The 26,124-nt window shown below is 24.6% G+C and overlaps 2 protein-coding genes across 4 annotated transcripts in view; both read right to left on the bottom strand.

Moving 5' to 3' along the window:
* LOC413071 (eye-specific diacylglycerol kinase) overlaps nucleotides 1–26,124 on the bottom strand; it is a 125,726-nt gene that overhangs the window by 62,761 nt on the left and 36,841 nt on the right. The window lies entirely within an intron of this gene.
* Nucleotides 12,218–26,124, bottom strand: part of LOC100576172 — a 44,228-nt gene continuing 30,321 nt past the window's right edge. For 2 of the 3 annotated variants that reach the window (XM_026441291.1, XM_026441290.1), the window contains one exon: nucleotides 12,218–12,630. In XM_026441291.1, the coding sequence (XP_026297076.1) occupies nucleotides 12,441–12,630 (190 nt within the window). In that variant the 3' untranslated portion in view covers nucleotides 12,218–12,440. Of the gene's footprint in view, nucleotides 12,631–22,933; nucleotides 23,202–26,124 lie in introns of those variants that run through there. The other variant, XM_016912626.2, reaches the window with a different exon arrangement.

Here is a 26,124-nt window from a genome sequence, read left to right as displayed (position 1 = left end):
GGAAGGGCAGACACGTGTGGAGGCTCGGCTCTCTTTCTCTCTCTCTGTCTTTCTCCTCTATTCTGGAGAGGAGAGCCTCCAGAGATATTCAGACGCTGTCGTCTTCGTCGTTTTAAGGCTTTCTTCTTTCTTTTTATTCCTTCCTCTTCCTCCTCCTCCTCCTCCTTCTCGGGAGAGATGAATTTTTTTTTGAACCGCGCACACACGCTTCCACAGGGAGGAGTCGTGGATTTCGAATTTCGAGAATTATAATTTTGATGGGTGAGGGTGGGATTTTGAGGATAAAAGGATAGATTGAGAATTGGAATGGCGGAATCTCTTTTTCCGGTTGCTGAGAAAGATATGCGGGATTTGTTTATATTTGTAGAGTCGTTCTAATTGTTCCAGTCAATATTGGAATTTAAGTTGTGAATTTAAGATGAAATGCACACAGATGTAATAAGAAATTTTGATAAAGTTTATGAATATTAGGAATATAATTATTATATTTCAAAACTTTGCTAATTTATTGATGATAGGATTCATAAAAAGAATCTTCAGACAAAAAGATATTTTATCTTTAATTTTTTTATCATCTTGTTATATATTATATATGAACATATAAAAAATTCTAAATATAAATAGTTTATTTTCATATAATCAAATTATAAAGCACATATTTATAGATTTCATTCTATAGTACTAGTAGTTTTATTTTCTTACGTGAATCAGTAAATGTTTAATTAATTTTATTTATTGTATGATTTACTAATATTTAATAATATTGTTACATAAGATTTCACAATATTTTAAATCTATGATAAGATTATACTGCAATCAAATAAGACATGTCGATTTCTCAAAGATTCCTACGGTTGAATAAAATTCACGCTTGATTCTACGATTCTTTGTCCCAATAAGATCGTTCGCTTTATTCTCCCTTCGAGATTGAATAAAATCTTCTCGAGTTTCCGATTCACGGTGCATAATAACCAAATCCTTTAAATCTTCGAATCTGTTATTTTTCCATCGAATATTCCATTGATATAGCAACGTATAACAGAAATGATTAGAAGGACAAATAGATATCCATGAATCTTCGAATTTATTATTCTCCCATTTCATCGATTCCACGTGGATTATAAAATTATTAGAAAAAATTCAAACGGATATAAATATCAAAATGACTGGATTACAAGATCATCTGTTGACGCAGAAATAATTAGAAAGAAAATCGAAATGGATGTATATCCATCGTGAATCTTCAAATTTGTTATTCTCTCTTTGAATTATAATATATCCTTCAAACATCGTTAGAAAAAAAAAAGAATTCAAATATTCATAAATCTGCTGAAATTTTATTATTCTTCCATCGAATATGATTATTGTTTCAGTAAGTTCAAATTTGTTATTTTTCCATCGAATTCATACTTCATCGATCCCGAGATGGATCGTGTGTCATTACAATATAATCTAACGATTGAAGAAAGAAAGGGCAAACGTGTATAAACATAACACTTCCACTTCCTGTAAATTCCACCATGACGTGAACTTTTCAAACATAGAATCTTCCTCGAGCACGTGCTCGATTTATTTAAGTGTAACCTTTCGACACGAAGAAGTTAGGGTTGCAGCAAACCGTAGGCGGCGCATTTACGTGTCGCGGATTGTTAATTATTCCAAGTACTAGAAATAAACTATCGTGGGCAAAAGAAGAAGAAGAAAAAAAAAAGGAATAAAAATCGAGTATGAAAACATTGATTAATTTATTAAATGAACATTTCCGCGTTCACGTGTCACTTCGACGTCGATAACAAGTTAATAGTTAACGACGTTGACTCATATGGAAACAGTTGGAAAAAAGATCCTAAGTTTAAGATCCCAAGTTCACGAGTTTTAGAAAATTTGTATGCATAATGTAAAGATAAAAATTGTTTATACTTTGCAATACAAAATTATCAGTTGTCTATTTTTTTTTCTTTTAAGCTATTTAAGATAACATTATTTCGTGTATTTTTTATCTTATTTTTATTCCATCATTAGAATAAATTTACTTTTTGAACGAATTGTAATTGTAAAGCGACAAGACGATTGATCATCAAGTTACGTAAGTTTACGCGTTTCTTTTAAAATAAAACTTTTAAAATAATCATCTTACACGTAACAATATAACTCTTCCACTCTTACTTAGCCATTGTTCCATCAGTTTATGACACCACCAGTCATTGTAATTTCTCGATAAATTCGATATCTTTCGAATGGAAAAAAAGAAAAAAAGAAAAAAGACGTTTCAATGGAAACGTTTCTTTCTTTATGGAGGGGGGGGGAAAAAAAAATGAAATTGACGAAGCGGAATTTTTATTATTTTCGAATATGATTTAATCCTTTCCCATCACGGGGATCGCGAAATCAATTGTTACGAATGCAAAATGGGCGAGCGAGAATTTATTTCACGAACGAGAGTTGTTAAATAATAACCGGTTCGATCGATTTATATTTACCACGGCATTTACAAGAGAGATTAGTCTCGCTTTTTTTTCTTTTTTTTTTTTTTTTTTTTTCATTCACTTGCATTATTCAAAGCTGTACATTGTAGCCTCATTTCTATGCGGAATAATCGATATGACAGATTAGCGTCGCGAAAGACATTTTTAGTAGACTCGAGGGGGGGAGGGGAAAAAACGAGCTGGCGCCTTGTCTCGAAACGATATGGCGTGTTTTCTCTCTCTTGATGAAAATTCAAAAATAGGAGAGAGAAAAAGAGAGAGAGAGAGGGGAAAATTTACACTTTCCAAGAGGACAACAGGAGATTTATCCTTTTTGGACTGGATTTCTCTCTCGTCGTCTTGGGTAGAATTTACAAAAGAGTCCAAAAATTTACGACCCACTTGTCCATTTCTCAATGATGATGGTTCGCGATCGAAAACACGAGTTTTACTTTTTTTTTTTTTTTTTTTCAAAAATTTATTGCTCGATTCAGAGATAAAATTTTTTGCAAAAAATGTGACAGAGAATGTGATACATCTGTGTAAACACGTAAAAATAGTTCTTGGAAGAGAATTTTTTTGACTTTATACAGATAATAATTTGATGCAAAGGGGAAGAAAATTTTATTGTTCGAAATAAGATGAAATTAAGTTTGAAGATGTTTCAAATACAAGTGATGAGAATTAATTGTCAAATAAATGATTAGTCTGTACACGAAAATAACCAAAAAATGTAGAATCTTATTATTATCGAATTAAATTTTTGGTTTTGAAAAAATCGAGATTGAATATTATTAAGTGTAATCGATGAATTTTCAAATTCGATTTTCTTCAAAACTAACGTTTAAATGAAGAAGAAAAAATGTATTCTATATTATATAATGTATTAAATATTATATATTTAAAATAATCTTCTATTAACAGTTCATTCATACACATATATGTATGAAATTAGTTAATTTCTTTTATATTTGAAAAATTTTTTAAATTTGATTTAAAAACGAAAATGAAATCTCTCGTGCAATTTCGTTTTACTTCGAGTCATTTTCTAACTTTATTTATACTACTTCATTCTATGACCATTCTATATATATATTGGTAATGAAATAATAATATTTAAAAAATTAATCCAATTTCCTATTCATTTTGAATATTATATAATTTGTAATATGTGGATTAATGGAGAATTGTATGTCCTTATATTTTCCCTTTTAAATTTTTGTTATCGTTACGATTGTTCAGAGCGAAAAATGTTTGGAATTCTATTCATATTTCGTTTTTCTTTTTTTCTTAATTTTTGATAATATTTCTAACGACTTGTTATCATTTTCGTTCGTTGTACTAGAATTATTATGAATTATAACGTTTAATATTTAATATTCGACACGAATTAGATTTTTGTTAAAAGAAATATAAAAATTAAACATAAGAAAAAGCTTGATAATTAAATACAATAACAAAAGGCATTTTTGACTTTAATGATCTTGATATATACTGTCAAGATTATCATTCTGATATATTATATAAAAAGAATATAGGTAGATTATTTTAATTTTCGAAATGTTTACAAAACAAATTAATTAATTTAAAATTAAATAAATATATTTGTGTTTAGTAAAGCATAATCTTTTTTTAAGATAATGTTAAGTATCCCATAAATGAAAATATAAATGGATAAACAAATGAAATAAGAAAAATAAAATTTAAATAAATTAATTTATACACGTAATGATGATACTTATGTATTTATACATGCAATACGAAAAATTTTATATTTCAAAACTACGTTGTTTGATCTTCCAATCGTAAAAAATTAATATTTGAATCATTTTCAAAATATATATACTTTTATGATATTAACGCATGTTGAAAATTGCTTTAACGCAACATACGTATGTATTTTGCTCTTCACATAACGTAATTTCTTTCCCAAAAATATCACTGTCGTCAAAAAAGAAAAACCACAAATTTAGATCCAACGTAAATTTAATTTTAATCCTAGCTTCGTCATTGTCGTTTTATTTTATTTATATGTTATATACGAAGATGAACACAAGAGAAATATGCAATAACAAATTACAGGATAACATAATATCAGTCAACGTTTTACACCATAAAACAATTAAAAAAAATTCTTTCCCATTTTCCGTGAAAAAATCGTACAACATATTCTCCCTAATAAAATTATTCTTTAAAAAACTATCTAAATTATTATTGGCTTATAACTCCTTTTCATTTCTAATTATTTATATTTTGAATATTTTATAATATTTTCACGTACATAATTTTTATAAATTTTTATACATCTCTATAATTTCCCTCTCATTAATTATATTATCTTTTTCCAATTGATGATAAATCAATTACTTCCAATTACATCCATTATATTTAAAAAAAAAAAAGAAAGAAAGAGAAACAGTCATCACCCTTATAATTTCAAAACTATCTACCATTATTATTATTCAAACTTACATTCTTAACAAACCATATTTTCCTAATCTCTCATCAATTTCTATTACTCTTTACTACCACTCCAGCAAGGAATAATTTGTTCACCTTCGATTTCTATCTAACCAATTGACAAATCCCTCCCGATATTTTTAACACTATTTCCAACGCTACCCCCCTGCAGAGTGAATCAACAATTGCCGCGTCACACTCTCTATGACTATGACGGATCCACAAATCACGCGGCACGCGACCACACACTCCTCGAACGATTTAATATTTGCAAAAATGTCGAGGCCCTTACGTTAGGCCTCTTTAAGTTATGCGCATACGTAAATACGTGGAAACTTACACGATTCTTTGTTCCCTCCTCTCACTTCCCCTCACGCGCCACCCCCCAGTTTTAATCGTCTCACGCACCTTCTTACATTAGAAAGAGAGAGAGAGAGAGAGAGAAAGAGGGTGGCAACCCTCTTCAATGTAAATACGTGCAATTTATACATAATACATTATACAGGAGCGGGATGGGAAATGGTATTTGGTTTGAATTTCGCGAGAGGCACGCGAAGGGGAGGGGAAGGGGGGAGATGAAATCGATACCGTCACTTGTGCTACCGTGGAGAATGTTAATCAAAATTAGACCTTCGTGTGCAACAGCTTTGAAGAGAGGCTGTACAATATGGCTTTGAAGGGATGGCCTCCAATTAAGCCTATAGCCTGGTAGTCCATCACGCTTGATTTTTCTGCAAAAGTTCGTTTTCGGGGATGGGTGAAATTTTGCTCTCTCTCTCTCTCTCTCTCTCTCTCTCTCTCATACAGAGAAGGAAAGTCTAGAGGAAAGTCTGCGATGGCGAATTTCGTTCTATCGAAACGTGGACGGTGAGTTAATATGGCGTGGGTTAATATCGGAAAAAATTTCCAGGTAGGGGAACTGAGTAAGTAAGAATCGGATAATATGATAAGATATTGTGGAGTGGCTGGTTCTGGTTTCGTAATTTAAATTTTCTTACGGAAAAATGTGTAAATAAAATGTGAAAGGAAAAGGAGGAATCGAAGTAACGGATTTTCTGAAAGTGATTTCAACTGTTCGATAACCTGTTTACTGTTTAAATTTTAAATTTGAATATTGAAAATATTGATAAAAATGGATAAAAATTTTGTATAGTTTTAGAAAACTATATAAACAATTTATTTTAAAAATCAATAGCATACGAAATAATTAATACGATACACGTTTATATTAAATTATACTTAAAATATGATAAAAAATACATCTTTCAATAATAGAATCTGATTAGATAATGAATAAAGTGGAGATTCGTGTTTTTATTTAAATTAACACGTGTAAATTAATTTAACTTTTTTTTTTTTTTTTTTTTTCATTGAAATATATGCATACACGTGAAATTCTATTATACCTATTATTGTAATTTGATATTTACATAAAATCAATAGCATCGATACAAAATGCAGAGTCATTCAACACGGTATTTATATTTACATTCCTCGTTTACATTATAATTATAATTTTTAAAATTAAGATTTTTCTCTTGTTATTTTACAAACAGATTTTTAAATATTTAAATATTTCAAGGAACTAGTAAGAAATGAATATTCAAAATTCTTTTATCTCTTGTATACATAGAATCTGCACGTAAATGCGCACAATTTAGCAAAATTTCAAAAAAATCCTTTTCTCGTGTTCAAAGTATTTCCTCATACGATCAGCAATTATGCGAGCATATCTCGATTAAAATGAGATAACAGGTAGAAACGAAGCAAAAAAACTTGGAAAATATTTTCGTAACTTATACACACGCACACGAAAGGAATTTTTACTAAGTTAAAATAATGAATAACAATCACGTATACCGTATATATTACGGTGATAAAGTGTTTTGAATAAAAACGGTAACCGCAAGAATAATTCGATTTTCATTTATCCAATGGCGGAGCATAAATTTAAATTAACGAAGCAACTTTGTGAACTCGCGGAACCCCGTTTAAATCATGGAATTCAATTGTTGTTCAATCGTGGAACGCGAGCAATCAATTCAAACGCGTGAAATATGTTAATGTACATAAAATTTCGTTTATACGGAAATCGAAACATGCTGCATCATTTGCGTGGCGTGACTCAAGAAGAATCAACATTCTTATTTGGATTGTATCCTGCGTAATAAGTGAATATATTTTCAAATTAGAATGTTGGAATAATCATGAAATTTTTATCATGGCAATAAATAATATATAAATTTTGATTTATAATCCTTAATTACTCGTATTACGACTTAATCAAGTGCAGATCGAGAAATAATATTTAATTTTAATAAAAAAATGAAATAGTAAAAATATTTAGAATTGTTCATAATTTTGTTATATAAAATAAAATTTGTGATAAGTAGCATTATTAATCTATCTTGCGTTGAAAATCAATGATGCTTTGTAGATATCGTTTTAAGATAAGAGATAAATAATTAGAAAAAAATTAATAGCAGTAAATATTATCTTAATCGTTCATCTAAGATTTATTATAGATCTTTGATTTTTTATTACATTATAATCAATTTTGGAGGTAAAAATATTTCTAATTTCTCATTTTTCTTTCCAGTAAATAAAATGAATAAAATTGAATATTTGTTTTTTTTAACATAATCAATTGAGCATGATATATAATTTTGAAAATGTATTTATGATATAGTTAGAATTGTCGACATATACAAGAATAAAGGTGTGTTAAATAATTATAAAATTCAAAATGCTTTGATCATCTTTTATTATTACAAATAACAAGTAAATTTATTATTCAAATGCTTTATATAATTCATACTTTTACAGTTTAAAAAATTTTTCAAATAAAAGTGAAATTTCCAATTAAATATAAATAAATTAAAAATCGATAAAAATTTTACATGAAAAAAAGAACTGAAATAAATTCTTTTTAAGTACTTTTTGAAAATTCATTGTTTACTGTAATTCTTTGACAATCTCAATTTTCATAAAAAAAAAAGACATAAGCGATAAAATTTTATTTTATATTTTTTATTTATTTCTATATATATATATAAAATAATCATCTATCGATAATTCATTTGTATTCAATCAGAAATCATTTGACTTGTCAATTTCAAATTTGATTTATTTGAAAACAAAACCTTTAAAAGAAAGTATTTTTTTTTCTTTCCAATTTATATTTGCATTATATCACGAATTCAAGAACAATTTGTATATCAAGTATAAGAAAATATATATTTAATTATTAATTATTCATCGATTGTCAATAAATTCTAATAAATGTTGTGCTTAAAATGAATATGTAAAACAAACAACATAAAAAATTTATCCAATTATCATAATTAAAATTAAAATTTATTAAAAGAGTATCTAATACCTGTAAGTACAACCATTTCAACGCGATGACCTCTATTATCTATGTCTGTTCTAATAATTAATCCCTGATCTGACATTGTCGATTCGACAGTGTCGTGATAAATGCGCAGCCGAATGTTTGAAATTTCAACAAGCTCCGTTCTCGAGCGAGTGTCTTGATATAATTTAATGAGAAATTAATACTCGCATTTACAATAATGCGAATCCTCTGTCATCCTGAATAATCGAATCAATTCTTACTCTGTCAAATGAAATGTTAATCGTCTAACTAATTTTCGATCGCAGTAATCAAATTCTATAATCGATAATAGGTATTTAATTCAGAGCGATTAAAGTTTCGATTCCGAAATATCTCGAATGATAATAAAGAAAGAATTAAGGTTATTAAGAATATCAAGAATATTAAATATATATAATTTCGAATTAATAAAATTAGTCAAAGATTCGAATATAAATAAATATTTATAACTGAGAAAGTGACTTTAATTTTTTTCAAAGATATTTGTTGACAAAATTTTTAATAAAAATATATAATATTAATTTCTTATTTTATATTAAAAATTTTCCGATAGAAAATAGTTACAGTTATTTATAACATTTTAAAAAAAATTTATTTATTATGCATTTCAATGTATAGCATTACATTAATTCAAAACAAGAATACGATTTTTATATTTATAAAATCGATAAATAACATTTTAAATTTTTTTCTACTTTATTAATTTAGTTGATCAATAATAGATTAATTAAATTAAGAGTATAATTTACACGTTAAATTTATCGATCGAAATAATTTATATGGTAATTTTTCCCTCTTTGTCGAATGTTTGACTGAATTTAATGACTTTGACTGGAAATTCTTTGTTTTTATTTGATTTTCGTAGTATAAATACAGATGAGGACAAATTGAAAAATTGAATTTTGATCTTGCAAAAAAAGAAAGAAATACCTATATTTTTCAATCATTCTATATCATTCATTCAAATGGTTCTGTAAACGTGGATGTTACAAACTCGATTGCAACTAACTAAGTTTGTTTGAATCCGACAAACAGTCAAAGTGATAGAGAAAGCACAAAGAAAAAAAATTTTTTTTTCTTTAAAGTCATGATCAATGATAAAGAACTTTTTATCATTAAAATTAAAATTATATTAAGATTACTTGAAAATGATTATGAATATTTTTAGTTAGTACAATTAGAAAATATAAGAAAATATTTTGTATAATTTAAAAATTTCCAAGAAATTTAAAATTTGATTGATAATTTTTAAGAAATTTGATTAACAAAATCTTTGACAAAAATTAAAAATTTGACATTTAAAAAAGTTACTATATTTAATTTATTCTATATTCTTATATAAATAATATATATAACTACACAATTAGAATCACTTCAAAAAATATTTATTATCATGTTATTATGTAAAAAAAAGATATAGATTCTTTTAAAGAAAAAAGAAATGTTATAATAAGTAATCCTGTATAGTACCATAAGAATGTTTTCATTATTTTTTCATGCAGTTTTAAAAGGAACGATAGATATAAGAGAATCTTAAAAGAATAAGGATCATTAAGAACAGAAGCTAGATCTATCAAAGAAATTCTTGAGACCATCTACGTATATTTTATTTATATTTTATTTAAACATAAGTGGAGAATAAGGAACGATATCCATATATTGTATTGAAAGAGAAGAAAGGCAAAGCTGCATAAGCTTTCCTTTTAAAACTAGTATTGTTAACATACTCGGAATAATTTAATCATAAATATTATTAGAGTTGCAAATAGTTTCATGATTGAATCATTGTAATCACTGATATCTTATTCTACTTTCAATCATCATGAAACATTACAGTAAACTATTACACACAAGGTGTGTTGTTATACACAATATTTTCATGCTTGTAAGTTGTTTGTTTAAATGTTGCATGAAAAAAAAAATAAATAAATATTTAAAAGAAATTTTCATTAAATATGAAAAATATTTTATATCAGATTTTATATGCTATTATTAGAATTAAATTTAGTTTAATTTCATATAAACATGAAATCTTTTAATCCATTATATAATTTTTTTTTAATTCTAGATTTCTATAGATAGATATTTAATAATTTAAACTCTACTTTAATCTTGTTATATTTTATTAAATAGATGTTGTGATATTTCAATATTAATATATTCCATGCACTGTATTAATAAATTTATTAGAAATTTATTAGAAATTTCTGAATTTTATAAATTAATCTATTTTAAAATTAAGTTATTTTTTAACTTGAACAATTAAAATGATGCATTCACATTTTTTTGTTTTACAATCATTGAAAACGATTATGAAAATATTTTTGAAAATTAATTGAGGTAATTTCATGAAATTACAATTCAATAAACGACAATTTTAATATTAAAAAAAATATTCTTTTTCTAAAAAAAAAAAATATTTATTACATTTTCAATTTATTTTTTCATTCAAAATCAATTTCTTTCGTACCATTAATTCGATACATGTATAAACATGAAAATGATTCACTTAAATATAAACAATTCAAATCAACTCGAAACGTTTTTATCTCTATTAGTAATCCCAACGCAATTAACCTGCACTCGTTGACCGCGCTTATATCGCGGCCGAAAATCTTTCAACGGCTGCTCGTCCCCAATCGATAATTCTAACCCCTTGTTCGCAAATGCGACTTTTTTCTGTTTTTTTTTTTTTTTTTTTTTTTTTTTTCTCTTATTTTTGCCCCGATAAAACAACGATCACGATATTTATCTGAACGTTTCAATCATGATGACGTTGCAACCGGTGAAATTGCAGAAGCGTGAAGCGTTTCCACCCCACGTGAATCATTTCCCTCTGCCTCTTTCGTAATTGCACTTAATCGAATATCTAAGCGATTCTGCTCGCTATTTGCGGTCTACGTGACGTGGGATAAAATTGTCAACGTGTGTGCGCGTAGATATACAGGATGGTTGGAAAAAAAAAATAATAATAATTAAATTCTCTTCTTTTTCGATAAAAAGAGTAAAAAGAGAAAATATAAAAATATAAAAATTTTTTATAATTTTATGCGATTATTTTAGCCACATCCTTTATGACGAGTAATTATATGTTAAAAAGTTGAGAAAGTTACAAATTGAAAGTTATACATATTTTGGCAAAGTTATAAAATTAAAGTGATTATTGAAAATTGTAATAATAAATGAGATTAAATAAAAATAATTTTGTAATATCTAAAAAAAAATACTAAAAAATTATACTAAATTAAGAATTATTTTATATCATGATTACGATAAACATATAAATCATTTTCTAATATATTTTTTAAATTGACGTACAATGCAATTTTTCATTTACAAATAAAATAAACGATAATATTGCTTATTATATTTATTAATATCGAATATTAATTATTCATCTCTATCTAATTTATCTTGACAACTATATTTTTAAACTTTGTTTGCAAATTAATAAGACGTTTAAAAGTATTAAATATCTGCGTTCAAAAAAAAATCGAATTAAAAATCAAAAGAAAGAGAAAGCATTTTCTTATAATAATAAAAATTTTTTTTATTTTGAAATCCTATTATCTATAAGTTGATACCTATAAACTGGTATAAACTCTTTTATTATTCTCATATCTAAAGACTTATTTTTCAAATTTTCAAATTATAATCTACAAATAATAATTGTAGAAAATATAATATCTTCTATAAAATGTTCTCTTAGTCAATTTAAATTAAATTACACACGTTTAAATAAAATATAATCTGACCAATAATTTAAACAAACCAATATACGAAAATGAAAAATATTTCTTTAACCCATCCTCAAACGAACTTTAAATACGATATACAAATAGAATAATTTATATATTAACATTAATTTAAAAATAAAAACTATCTTTCATTCACATAATTCTGACAAGAAATCTGTATTTAATTATTTAGATAAGCACCCTACATAACCATCTTTCATCCTTTTCCCAACCAATCTCTAACCATTCGCTTCGACCACGAATATTCGCACGCAGAATTTTTTTCCTAATTTTTTCAAACACCTTTCATCCCTTTCGCACTCCTTCTTTCAATATTCACCCCTTTTTCTTCCACCACTTTATACAATATATTCGTTATTTTCACACCATTCGCAACCCCTCCGCGCGAGTATCATCGTGAGAGATGAGAATCGGCGGAAGGGAGCCATCCATTGTTGCCAACCTTTCCTCATCATCATCGGTCGGCGATTTCTTATCTTCGCGGCACCGTAAGTTCGTGCCCTCCGCGAAGTGCACCCGTTGTCCCAGTTCCGGTGACAATCCGAGTAACCTATGCACACGAGAAACACACACAGATGCTGTGATATTGTACGATCGCTGAGAGCGTTGGCTGCCCTCCGAGGCAAGGAGCACACACCCTTCCTTTACACGATTAATCTGTATCGATACTGTATGGAGATCCGTATATATATGTATATGATAATAAAATTGGAGAACTCGTGTGCTATTATTAAATGTAAGACAGGAACCTCTGTTATTTCGAGCAGATAGGTAAACAGGAGAGGATATATAAGTTTTTTAGATGTAATTATTCTATACTTCGTGGAGAATAATATTCTTATTTGCAATGGAGTTGAGATAAGTTTTTCATCTTTTGATCTTTTTTTTTTTTTTTAATTTATTAATTATTCTCGACCCCGTTTCATATAATACACGAGTATATTATATGAAAGTTTCCAACGTCGATATTTTATTTTCTCTGCAATATGTTTGTTTTGTTGTAAGTGGAGATAAGATGCAATTTGGATAATGGAGGTTTTATGCTGTACATTTCATTGCTGAATTCAAATAATATAACATTCTTATTCCTTCTTGTCATTAATTCTTTTATCAGAAACAGAAATCGTTTAGAAAATGATTCTTTTACCATCAAAATTTTTGGAAATTCTTCTAACCAATTATATATATTATATAAATATTTAATATATGAAATGTATTTTATATAAGTTTTAAAATTTATTATAAAAAGAAGTTAATGTCATGAAAATGCCTTCCTTTCAATACTTCTTTTTACTCTTTTAGGGAACAGAGAAAGATTAATGGTGAACTGATGAAATATGAATAAGAAAGATATATATATATTGCACCACAGTCATTCTTTCATCAAAAACTTTCTTGAAAGAAAGACAATTTGATTAACTATATGACAAGCTGCCATTTTGCAGAAAATCATTTTCAAAATTATTGATATATTCTTAAAGAAGATACCAAAAAGTGAAATTCAGAGTTTCCAGATTTTATTGTCAAACCTCTCACAACGATATGATGATTGCTCTATTCAATGATAATCATATTGACATTTCTGATACATCGATGAGGATGAAGAGACGATTAAGGGTATCCGTGAGGCGAAATTCGGTGGTGAATTAATGCTGTAAGGGTAATCTGAAAATGGATGAAGTGTCTCTGTGCGAATCAAGTTCTTAAAGGGCTTCGTGGCTAAGAGATTGGAGTCGTTAATGGGGTTGAACACTTTCGTGCATAAAGATCGTTCTTATAGGTGATTCCAGTGAATTTCGAGGCTCGGTGTAATTAGTGCACCTTCAGTTTAATCGGTTGAAATTGTTGTTAAACGAGATGGAATTCAGTGAAGAATTTTCTCCAGTGAGACGACATAATAATGCTCAGTTTGAATAATAACTTCCCGTTTAATCCTTAATACACTATGTATTCTTTTATTTCGAGATAAAATTTACAATTTAAGATTACAATTAAGATTATCCTCTTGTTGGAAGATTTTTATAATCTACATGAATTATTCTTGATAAAAAAAATTATTAAAATTAGGAGGATATAAGAATTATTAATTGATCAATTTAATGATAAATTATATAATTGATGATTAATAATTAATAATAATGTTTTTGATCAATGTAAATTCTGAAAAACTTTTCATCTCACTATGTATAATTTTTAATATAGTAATATCATTAAGACATAAAGCTCGTTCAAATAAAAGTTTTTCTCGAAAATCTGGAATAATATCTATAGAAATTTTTATTTAGAATTTTTTTTTTATAATAAATGTATAATATAAAATTTATATTGTGATATATATTTTCATTTTAATCGAAAAATAATATTAAATTATAATAATAAATAAATAAATTGTAATTTTTAATAATTCCACATTTCAGAACTTTGTAGAATTATAAATAGAGTGATCTGTATTATAAATTTAAATATTTAATATTTATTATCTAATATATTATTTTATTATAACAATATATTTGTTTTTTTATACATTTGTTCAGTCGTTATTAATTTAATCTATCTGAAATACTGATAGAAAAGAAAGTTGTATGTAATTTTTTATAATATTAAAACAATTATTCAAATATAAATTGTATTTTGTAAAAACGTAAATCGTTTAATTAAAATTTTGCAAGAGAAAATCTTTTGCGATATTTTTAAAAAAAAATTTCATTCTAAAACTTTCAAAAGATTGATTTTTTCTTTTTTATATTTTCGTTTTTTTTTTTTTACTTTTAAAAAATATATAATTAAATAAATTTTTTTAAATTTTCAAAATTTTAAAAATTCGCAAAATTATATTAAACTTTTAATTATATTATTTGATTTTTAGCTCGTAAAATCGAAATACATTTTTCAAATTGATAGAATAAGTATGTCAAAAACAAATTAATCTAAAACTATAATCGTTAAATTTATGACAAATTTGAACGAATTTTATTTCAAATTGAAAAAAATATTTTGCTGCGGGCAATGAATTTTAAATTTGTCTAAATTTATTAATTTGAAATATAGAATTGAAAGTAAAAAGAAATATTTAATTAAAATGTTGTTTAAATTTAAATTTAAAATATCAGAAAAAGTATATGAAAATTTTAAAAAAATTTTGTCAAACTGCTATGGAAATATAATTTAAAAATATATTCATTTTTTCATTTAAAACCAAAAAATCCCATCATTTAGAGAAAATTATGAAATATAAAGCAAAAATATATTATTTAGATACATTTAAAAATTATACAATTTTTATTGAAAAAATGTATTAATAAATATCGAAAATCTTATAAGTTTATTTTGTAATAAAAAAAAATTTTAACAATAATTTTCTCCAAACCTGAAATTTCTCTTTAAGAATATTAATATGTATGTATACATTTAGTTTTTTCTTTTAAATTAAAATTATTCTAAGTAAAAAAAAAAAAAAGAAGGAATTAAAATCTTTTGAAGAATTCTTCATCACAGAATTTTTTATAACAAATATAAATAATATAAATAAAAAGAAAGCACTAGTATTTTATTTTATTTGCCAATCACTGCTTTGAAACTATAGTATCCCTAAAAAAAGTCGAACAATTTATAAGAGATCAAAATTTTTTTCAATAATGAAAATTATAAAAATATAATAAAATAATCTTTATCTTTTAAATAAATATACGCAATTATATCCTAATACATCATCACATCGCGTGTTGCATCTTCGAGATTCGAAATATGTATGGAACGTAACATTTTGATCTCAACATTCGATACAGATTGACCGAAACTCGAATATTCCAATATGTTTCTCTGTTATCGTTCTCAAATTATCCTCGGAACATATTTCATCCATCGAAGAAACAGATAATCGATCAAAACGTACCAATTTATTTCTCGAAACTAAAAAAAAAAAAAAAAAAAAAAAAGAAAGAAAACAAAAGTAATAATAAAAATAAAAAAAATTCGATAAAAACGATAAAAACCGGGAATTTTCACGGTAACGCGAAGTGAAAATGCGAGGAGGAAATAAAACGACGAGGTCGGTTACTGGCAATCTATTTCGACCATATAGATGCGAGGATCTGGAGCAACAGGAAGATACGGTGAAAATTTAATCGGACACTATATCGATGGAAAACCGCACGAAAACCGTGGCTCGTGGCAAATCCGATCCGATTATAACGCAAGGATATATACGCTTAGTCATTCGTTATTTCAATTGGCTGTTTTTACCCCCATCGCTGCAAGATGGGATTGTTTAACGATTGTTTAACGATCGAGTCATTTTTAAAATAAATGATTTTGTGACGATACTGTGAAAATTAAGAAAAATGAAGAAAATATTGTTAATGTTTCGAGGAGTTAATCTTGATCTTGCTGATTATTTTTGAATTATTTTTGATGAAAAATTAATTTTATTACATTCTTTGAATCAACTTGTGCCAATTGTAATTGTTGTTTTTTTTTTTGAATCAGTTTTACATCAATTTTATTGTTGAAGTTATCTTTTTTAAGTTATTTTATTATAAATAAATAAAATTATGAGGTTTAATTTGAAAGGATTGAAAAGAAAAGATTAGTATATAAATTTCTAAATAAGTACTATTGTAACAATATAATAGAAATAAACAAAAGAAAAAATTTGGCATAACCAATTGATATTCTATTCAATTGTTAAATTAAATTAAATTTAAAGATAATAGATAAGAATCATAATTAATATCTATTTATTTTTTAATCACTTTTATGCCAATGTTTGTTAATATTTGGAAAAAATTCTGATTATAGAGAATTAAATATAAAACAGTTGAAAAGAATAAGAATTTTTAAATAAACAAATTATTTTCTTTATAGTACTTGAATTAGATTATTTTTAATCAGTTAACAAGTCAATATTTAACATGAAATGATATGTTCACTGATTGATTTACAATATGACTAACATGCTATTTTAGAAGTACTGATTGTGAGATTATCAGTATTATACTATTACTCGATTCATGATATCATGACTGTAACAAATATCACGTAAAACGAACCATTAAATTAATCTTAAAAGTTTTCAATTAATTTTATCAATGTAAAATTATCAAATCCCAAATATGACTTTACCAAATGTAGAATATACTTTTCACAAAAATAAAACATAGATATATCAAAAATTTTGTATCAAATTTATTCTATACAAAAATGGCTGATGAAAGAGATGAAAAGAAATACAGTCAATCCTCTTATAACATGTTTAATTTATTCTACGTTGTCAAAATCGTATAGTAAGTAATTTCTTAAGTGAATATACGACAAAATATTTCCTCATATAGAAAGAAAAAAACTACTTTATTGGATGTGATAATATAATTGACTATGACATTTTTAAAATCTATACAAAATAAAGGAATACAAAATTACGTAAAGCTTTGTAAAATTATGTTGTATTCGAGAATAATGTAAATTATATTTCATCTGCTTTAATAATTTAATAATATTGTCTCATTTTTTTCAGCTTCCTTTCCTTTTTTTCACAAATTTATTTTATTTATATTTTGTATTCTTACAAATGGAATATTCAAACGAATATATATAAGAAATAAATAAATAATGACAAACTATAATTATAGACTATCCATTCTCCAAATCTAACTATTTTAATAATTATTTTCATAAACAGAAGAAATCTTGTTTAAGAAATTAAACAAGATTTAAAATACAAAATATAGACGAATATAAAGGAAATATTAAAAATAATGTAATAGAAATATTCATGAAGATTGTCCATATTTATTAATCCTTTGCTTTACGATTTAATCGAAAAATCAAAAAATATTATTTGATTTTGTTCAAAACTTCTTATGTGCATTATATTCAAATAAAATTATAAAAAAAAAATATTCAAATCATCGATATTTTTATAATAATATAATTTTTATAAAATATAATAAAATTAATAATTGATAGTTTTCAAAATTTGTATAGCATCTGTATATTGAAAATCTATTCATTCGAATTATTAACATTATTATAAGAGTTAAATGATACAGTTAAAAATATTCGTCTTTTAAAATAACTTTTTAGTTGGAACATCTTAAATATTTTGGAAAAATTAGAATAGTTTTTACTGAAACTAACTGAATTCGCAATGAAAAGTTGAAGAATACATTTTACATATTTATTTGAGTTGATGCAGAAACAAGACAGATATCGAAAAATATAAAAATTTATAGATTTTATAGAATGAGTGATCGAATATTATCTATAGATATCAAAGATTTGATAAGATTTTCATAGATATGAAAATTATATAATAAAAATATCGTATGAAATAAAATTATCGCAATTTTTGCAAAGATGTTTTTATTAAAATTATGTTTTCAAAATGTTATAAAAGAATTGACTATATTACATTGGATCAATGATAGGAAATGAAACACAAATAATGTAAATGTCTCACATAGAAACGAAAAAAAGAAATAAAGAATAGATATATATTTGTAGAAGTCAAATGAATATCTTACATCGAGAGATATTGTTTAATTAAATGCAAATATTTGATGGAATTTAAGCAGAAAAAAATATAGATAGACGTGATATAAGAAAGAAATGACTTTTCATAATTTTATTCTATAATATATAAATATATATCGATAGTCAATCGTAGATTGTGTGCCCCTTCCTCGAAGGTTCTTTAAAGCAAAAAAATAGAAAGAACAAAGAAAAATAAGAAAAATACGAAGAAATGTCTTACATACTTTTTACCTGATAAATAAAGTAGAATTATATAATACTTTACAACTAATTTTTATAACACAGCAAAAATTTTTAATTGTTCATAAAAGTTCATAAAATTCGAAATTAACATTTATATATTAATAATAATTAAAAACGTATTAATAAAATTAAATAAAATAAGTATAAAATATTATTATTATGTATTATTATATATTTATTGTTTATTAATTTTATTTTTTAATTAATACATTTATATATTTATAATATTTTGCTTACTGTTTCATTTACTTAAACATTTGTTTATAAATTTATTTATTAATTTAAATCTTCATTCATTTATTCATTCATTTGTTTATTCTTTTAATTTACTTTAAATCTTTAACTAGTTTTAATTTTTTAATTAAATTTTATTTTTATCTTTCTATTCAATTTCATTTATTAATTTGTTTCTATATTCACATTGGCTATTATAATTGTTGTTCTATAAAATTGTAATATTATACAAAATTTTAACATAATATAAAAAGATTTATTTTTCCAATCTTGAAACAACTTTTGAAAATGTATTTATTTATTATAATTTTTAATAAAGATATTGATTGAAATATAATAGAGAAAGATCAAATATAATCACGGTTCTAAGGAGTAAAAAGCAAGGATTATCGAATCGTGTAATATTATATTAATTATAAATTAATATTCAATAAAATGAATATAATATAAAAATCATTTTTCTTTCGTGAAAATTATATTATATTTCAAATTTAATTACATGGTAAATTTTTATTATTATTGTAAAGAAAAATTATTATATGCACTAAAGATAAAAATAAAAATGCATTAAATTAAATATACTTGTGGCTTTATAATTATTTTTCGCACAAAATAATATTAAAATATTTTTATAAATTGAAAATTAATATCATAAAGTCTAATTTTAATTTATAAAAATATCTATTACTTAATATATTTAGTATCAAATTGTTACGTGCATAAATTAACAATAAAAATCTAAAAATTATTACATTATTGATCACTGAGATTGCATTAAAATATTTCCACATAGTTATAAATCAAAAATTAATACTATGAAACAATAAATTTGATTTTAATTAGTAAAAATTTATTTTAATTATTATATTTACCATCATAAGTAATTCCATTGTTATCTGGATAAATTAACAATAAAAATCTAAAAATTGTTAAAATATTGATCACTATATTTCTCAAATCGACACGATCGATAAATTACGAATGTTTTCGACAAATTTCGCGACAAGTGACTGATAATAAAAACGAGGCAAGTCGCGATCGAGAAATTTCTTATCTTACCTCTTTAAAAAAATATCGATATTATGATATTTTTCATCAAATTTTTACAACGTAATAAATAATTTATAAACAATTTTTGATCACATGTATTTATAAAATTTATTCCATTAATTAATATTTAATATTGTTATCATGTATAATATTTTATTTATTTTATTTTTTAATTAATATTTATTTATCATTACATTTACTTATTTACATATTTATTCAGTTCAAGTTTTGTTTAGTGATTTATTTATTCATTTTTCCACTTATTTTTAGATTTATTTATTCATTAATATATATATTTATTAGTTTATTTTCATAATTTTATTATCATTTGTTTATTTATTTATTTTTCTATTTATTTATATATCCATTTTTATATATTTATTTTTTTATTTATATATTTCCCAAATATGAGTAATGAAAAAGAAAATAATTGTATTGTGATTTATTAAAAATTGTATTTATACTACTATGTGTATACTAAAATATTTGACATAAATATTAGATGTTAATTTTGAAATGATAGAAAAAAATTTGTTTTTCAGAAAAATCAAAACATTTCATATAATGTGACTTAATATACATATAAATACTAAAAGTGAAAAACCATATTTATATTCATAAATTGCAGAATATATATTCACAAATATTAGCCGACATTTTATTATTTTTTATAGAAAAAAAATGTAAATAATTTATTATTTATTATATTATTATATTGTTAAAACATTTAATAAATATATAAATATATATAAATGCAATTTGTTTTAATAAATCACAATCTATTGTAAAATGTTTAACATGATATTTTCCATTCAAATTATTTTCCATTTTTATCACTCACTATATCACATTATACAAAAATACATATAAAAGTTTCTCCTTGAATGTCTGAAAAATATGCTGAAACGTTCCCCTCGTTTCTGATTCAGCAAAAAATTATAATAATTATGTTTTACATATGAAGAAAAACAAAATTTGTCGTACTCTCATTAAAACTTTCGTTTATTCTGCAAAATATAACGAAAAAAAAAAAAAAAAAAAAAAAGAAGGAATAAATTATCAAAATTTAAAAGTTAGTAAAAATTATAAAAATAACTTCCAACTTTACATTATCGAGCAAATTACCGAATGTAAACATTTTGATTTTTCATATTCAAAAAAAAAAAAAAAAAATGAAAAAAAAAAATGCTTCTTTCATTTTCAGCCATGATTCAGAAACGAAGGATCGATACTTTAAACGACATCGTTGAATTAATAAGCGCTTTTAGCTATAAATGAAATACTATGAAAGCAACAAAAATCAAGCTATTTAAGGAGTTACATCGTAAAAAAAAAAAAAAAACATCAATATAAATTTTAAAATTTAAAGGCGGAAAATAAAAATACAATAAGGCAGCGACGTAAAAATATATATGACTGCGTTGACTAATGACATTGATAATATCATTACGAAAATTCCAACTAAAAATATCAGCGTATTTCCACACGATTACATAATTATTGTATAATTATTGCAACGAGTTTAATAATATAATACAAATGAAAATTTTACGTGAAACTTTTACAAATTATTTCTGGAATGCAAAAATAATCTCAAAATTAATAATCTCTAAAAATATCTAATTACAAAACTCGTCAATTAAATATATTATTAATGATTATAACATGATTATAATGTTAAAAAAAATTATACTAACGAAAAGTTTATAATTATAGAAATGGTAAATAAATTTTTTTTTAATACACCTCTTAGATATTGCCAGGATTAAGTGGCTTAAATGTATGATATTTCCAAATATAATAAAATATTTTATTGATCAAGCGCAATTTAAAATAAAATTAAAATTATAAAGGACAATTTGTACGTGTTTTCAACTAAAAATATTCGAGTAAAAATGAATATTATTCTCTATAATGATACTAATAATATACGAATCATATAGAAATTTATAAAACATGATAAAAATCAATTATGAATAATTTCCTTTTTTAATATCTTTAAATTATAAAAATAAATTGTTTATTGAGAGAAAAGTTATTGAGAGATATATTTTCACAAAAGTAATATAATATTGGCTAGAAAATATCAAATGTTTTATATAAACAGTCACAGAAACTATTGGAGATACATAATATTTGATGTGATGAATAGATAATTATAACAATAAAAGTAAAAGTTTCTTTTTTAAATTGTTTTCTGCAAATTCCCATGATTTTTCAAAATAAAATTAATTAAATTGTGTATAATTATTAGTAATATAATAATTTCAAACATAAAATTCAATCCTGTTAGTGTTCATTCAAAAATGATCATAGCTATTCAAAAAATTCGAATCACTAGCAATATCTTTCGTATTTTTAGTAAAAAAAATCCAACAATTTTTTAAAACGATATTTAATAATAATTTTTATTAATTATGTTTTATTAATTTACTTTTTTATTAACTATTAAAATGCATGCATATTAATAATTTTATTTTAATTACAGCCCATATTCTTTCTTGTTTCATTTTCTTTTATAAGAAAAAGATATTAAAATTATAAATCTATCATATAAGATTAATTATTATTAGCAATTCAAATTCCCTAAATTTCATTAAAACACGAAAAAAATATTGAAAACAAACGATTCGTCAAATTATGCATTTAAGAATTAAAATTCTGTATCAACCTTATTTGAATTCGACATAATTACGATTAAAATTAAATCGAACATTATTTAAAAAAAAAAAGAAAGAAATTTTGTAAACCAATGTTATTATTCAAGAGGGCTCGTGAATATCAATTGTACGCACCCGTGCACCGTTTCCCATTCCAGAAATTGATTCGAATTCATGTGCATGCAATAAAATCCTCTGGCAATCTCCATGTCGAAAAAGCAGCAGGAAGAAGGAGTTTCATTAACCGATAACGGTCGACGTGGGATTCGAACGACCCCGGAATACCTCGACTTCCCCAACTCTACATTTCACCTCGTGAATATTCATTCGAATTAACGTTCACACGGCCGGCAACCATTCTCTTTCCTTTGTTATTCAATAAACGTCTAAAAAAAAAGAGAGAGAGAGAAAAAAAAATGCACGCCCTCATTGGGATAAAAGGTTTCCGGGTTCTCGAAAGCTTTATTCGATCGAATGGACTTTCGACTCGAATCCACGATTGTCCACAAGGAATTAAGAGATGAGGAATAGAATAATTTCGAATAAATAGCGTGAAATTTATATATATATATATATATATATATAAAAAGAAGAATCATAAAATGAATTAAATTATTATTGATAATGAAAATTTACTGATTCTATTCTCTAAAATGATACAGCTAATACTATAAGATAATGATAAGATAATAAACGAATCATAAAAAGATTAATGGATACTTATTTTTTTTTTTTATAGATATTTATATTGAATTTTTTGGAACATGAAAATCAGAGATATCATCGTTTCAAGATAAAAATCAGTTTCTTTCCTCACCTGTGTAAATCAATAATGATTTATGAAAGAGTTGTATAATAATACAGTTCATGTTGTATCAAAATCGTGTTAAATGATTTAAAATATTTAAAAATATAAAACTAATAAAAATCAAGCGAATATGTTGGAAATGTTAACAAAAAATAGTGTAATAGAAATATTCGTATTACATGAGAATTGTTCAAATTTATCAATCCTTTGTACAATTTAATTTCAAAAAGTAAAATTGTAAAAAGATGAAAATATATTGAGAATTTAAAAATTTGTTGACATCTGGAATACATCATTAAAAGAAACCAGTTGAACATAATCAATATAAGAAGATTGAGATAAAAGAAGATAACCAAATCTAAGTTAAACTATATTATTTGACTTTTAGAATATCCTGTATAAGATACATGCATAATGTGATTTATAAAATAATTTTTCAGATTACTTGATTTTTCAAAAGGAATACGTAATTTTATGCGAAATGTAAATGAAATATGCTTTCTCGTATGTCGAATGAAACAAATTCGTGCAATTTGTATATACATTATCTACGCTGCATGTTGTCGAGAACACTGTTTGATAAAACAGAATCAAAAGTATCGATAAAATTTGATTGATCAAATTAATGCAATTCTGTTGTAACTTGAAAAATATATTCATAATTATTTTGACTATATTATTCATGTTTACAATTTGATTTATTAATAAGAGAAAATAGTCGAATCATGTATGGAAGATAAAAATGATCAAAGAGAATATTAGAGAAACAATTTAACATTTTTATTGATTTTATTATTTGCGTTCCATCGTGTAAAATCTATTCTTCAGCAATTGATTTTAATTTTTATAATAATTGATCACTAGAAATATCAATAGAAATGATCGACGATAAAATCGATCAAAAAAGATCAAGATTTAGTCTTAGGACACAGAGATATATTTCTTATTTCTAAATGATCTATATATCAACCCTTTCTAACATTTCTGTCCAGAAATTTAAACTAACCAAACAAATTTATGTATATAAAAAATTGAATTCAATTCAATTCATTTTAAAAAAAACTAGCTTCTAAAGTACAAGTTTAATTAGCCACAAAAATTAATTGGAAAACTATTCACACATCACAATATCAAAAATTGCTTTCCTAATGAAGAATTGCCACGATACGAATTCACAGATCCTCTAAGATCTAATTTAAAAAAAAAAACCTTCACGTCTTGGTATAATTTTCTCCAATTAACCGCTAATTAATCCCACAAAGCATTCGCAATTAAGATATTATCGAACGAACGAGTTAACACGAGAATGAAAATTCTCGGTATTTTGACCCTTGACCTTTCGCGAGGCAAGGGTGTTGTATCCACGAATCGCGAAAAGAGCTGCATTAATTTCATTATGAATGGAGGAGGAAGATTCGTTGGTAAAAATCGACGAAAAGAGAAAAAAAAAAAAAGGAGAGAAGGAGAAAAGGAGACAATTAAGTTACTTATTATTAATGAAATTTAATTTTGCGGAAAAAAAGAAAATCAAACTTGGGGAGAGGGGAAAGACAAAAAAACTTTCCAACTTAGAAAGAAAACTCTTTTCCTTCTTAAACTCTATTTCTAGGGAAAAGAAACATCTCCTAACGTTCTATTATTCACAAAGAAACTCTGATTCTGATGGATCCTTCTTCTTTCGCAGATATTATAATTTATCTCGAAAATAAATGTATACAGTTCGTTATACATTTTTAAATTTTAATGCAACTTAAAGAGTATTTCAATATTCCTTGCTCGTTTTTGAGTTCGATTACTGAGATGCTATGACTTGTGAAGAATATTGGCTGATAATAAGAATATTCGTTTAAAGATAACAGAGTTTCATATTATTCGAATAGAATATTTAAGCATTGGATGATACATTTTATTTGACTTAAATGTTACCTTTAAACGGATGATTATATTTTAATTCATTTAAATGAACAAATGATTTTTCTTCGTTAATTATTTTATCACTCGAACGTAATCATCTTTTTTTGAATTAACTTGAACTGAACAGTTATTTAAAAATTATATATTTAATTTATAATCAAACATATCCTTCACAGATGGTCACAGAGAAATTCAAAAGCAGATTTAAAATTTAATAATCTCTTATATACAACATGACGAATGATATTGTTTATTTATTGTAACTAAACTATGGTTACAATATATATTGTATACTATATTATACAAAGAACTAATATAACGTTCTATTCTTACTGTATTATATAAATTATAATATTCCAATTTAAACGACCGCTAATAATTTAGTACACGAAAAAAAACATTGAAAAAAAAAAATCAACTTGAAAGTAATTGTTCCTAACCTATAAGATATATCTCGTTTAAATAAAAACCAAATAAAAACCAAAGCTTGAAATCGCTATTGAGGTAAAAGATGCGAAACAAGTGGAGAGGGAAAAAAAGATTAAATCGAGTAGAGTTGTTACATTTCTTCGACGATATCTTTTGCGACGACTGATGCACGAGT

The sequence above is a fragment of the Apis mellifera genome, linkage group LG6 (assembly GCF_003254395.2).
Source record: "Apis mellifera strain DH4 linkage group LG6, Amel_HAv3.1, whole genome shotgun sequence".
In the NCBI taxonomy this organism is placed as follows: domain Eukaryota; kingdom Metazoa; phylum Arthropoda; class Insecta; order Hymenoptera; family Apidae; genus Apis; species Apis mellifera.
The sequence above is the reverse complement of the archived record's forward strand: the minus strand, read 5'-3'. Positions and strand labels throughout refer to the sequence as shown.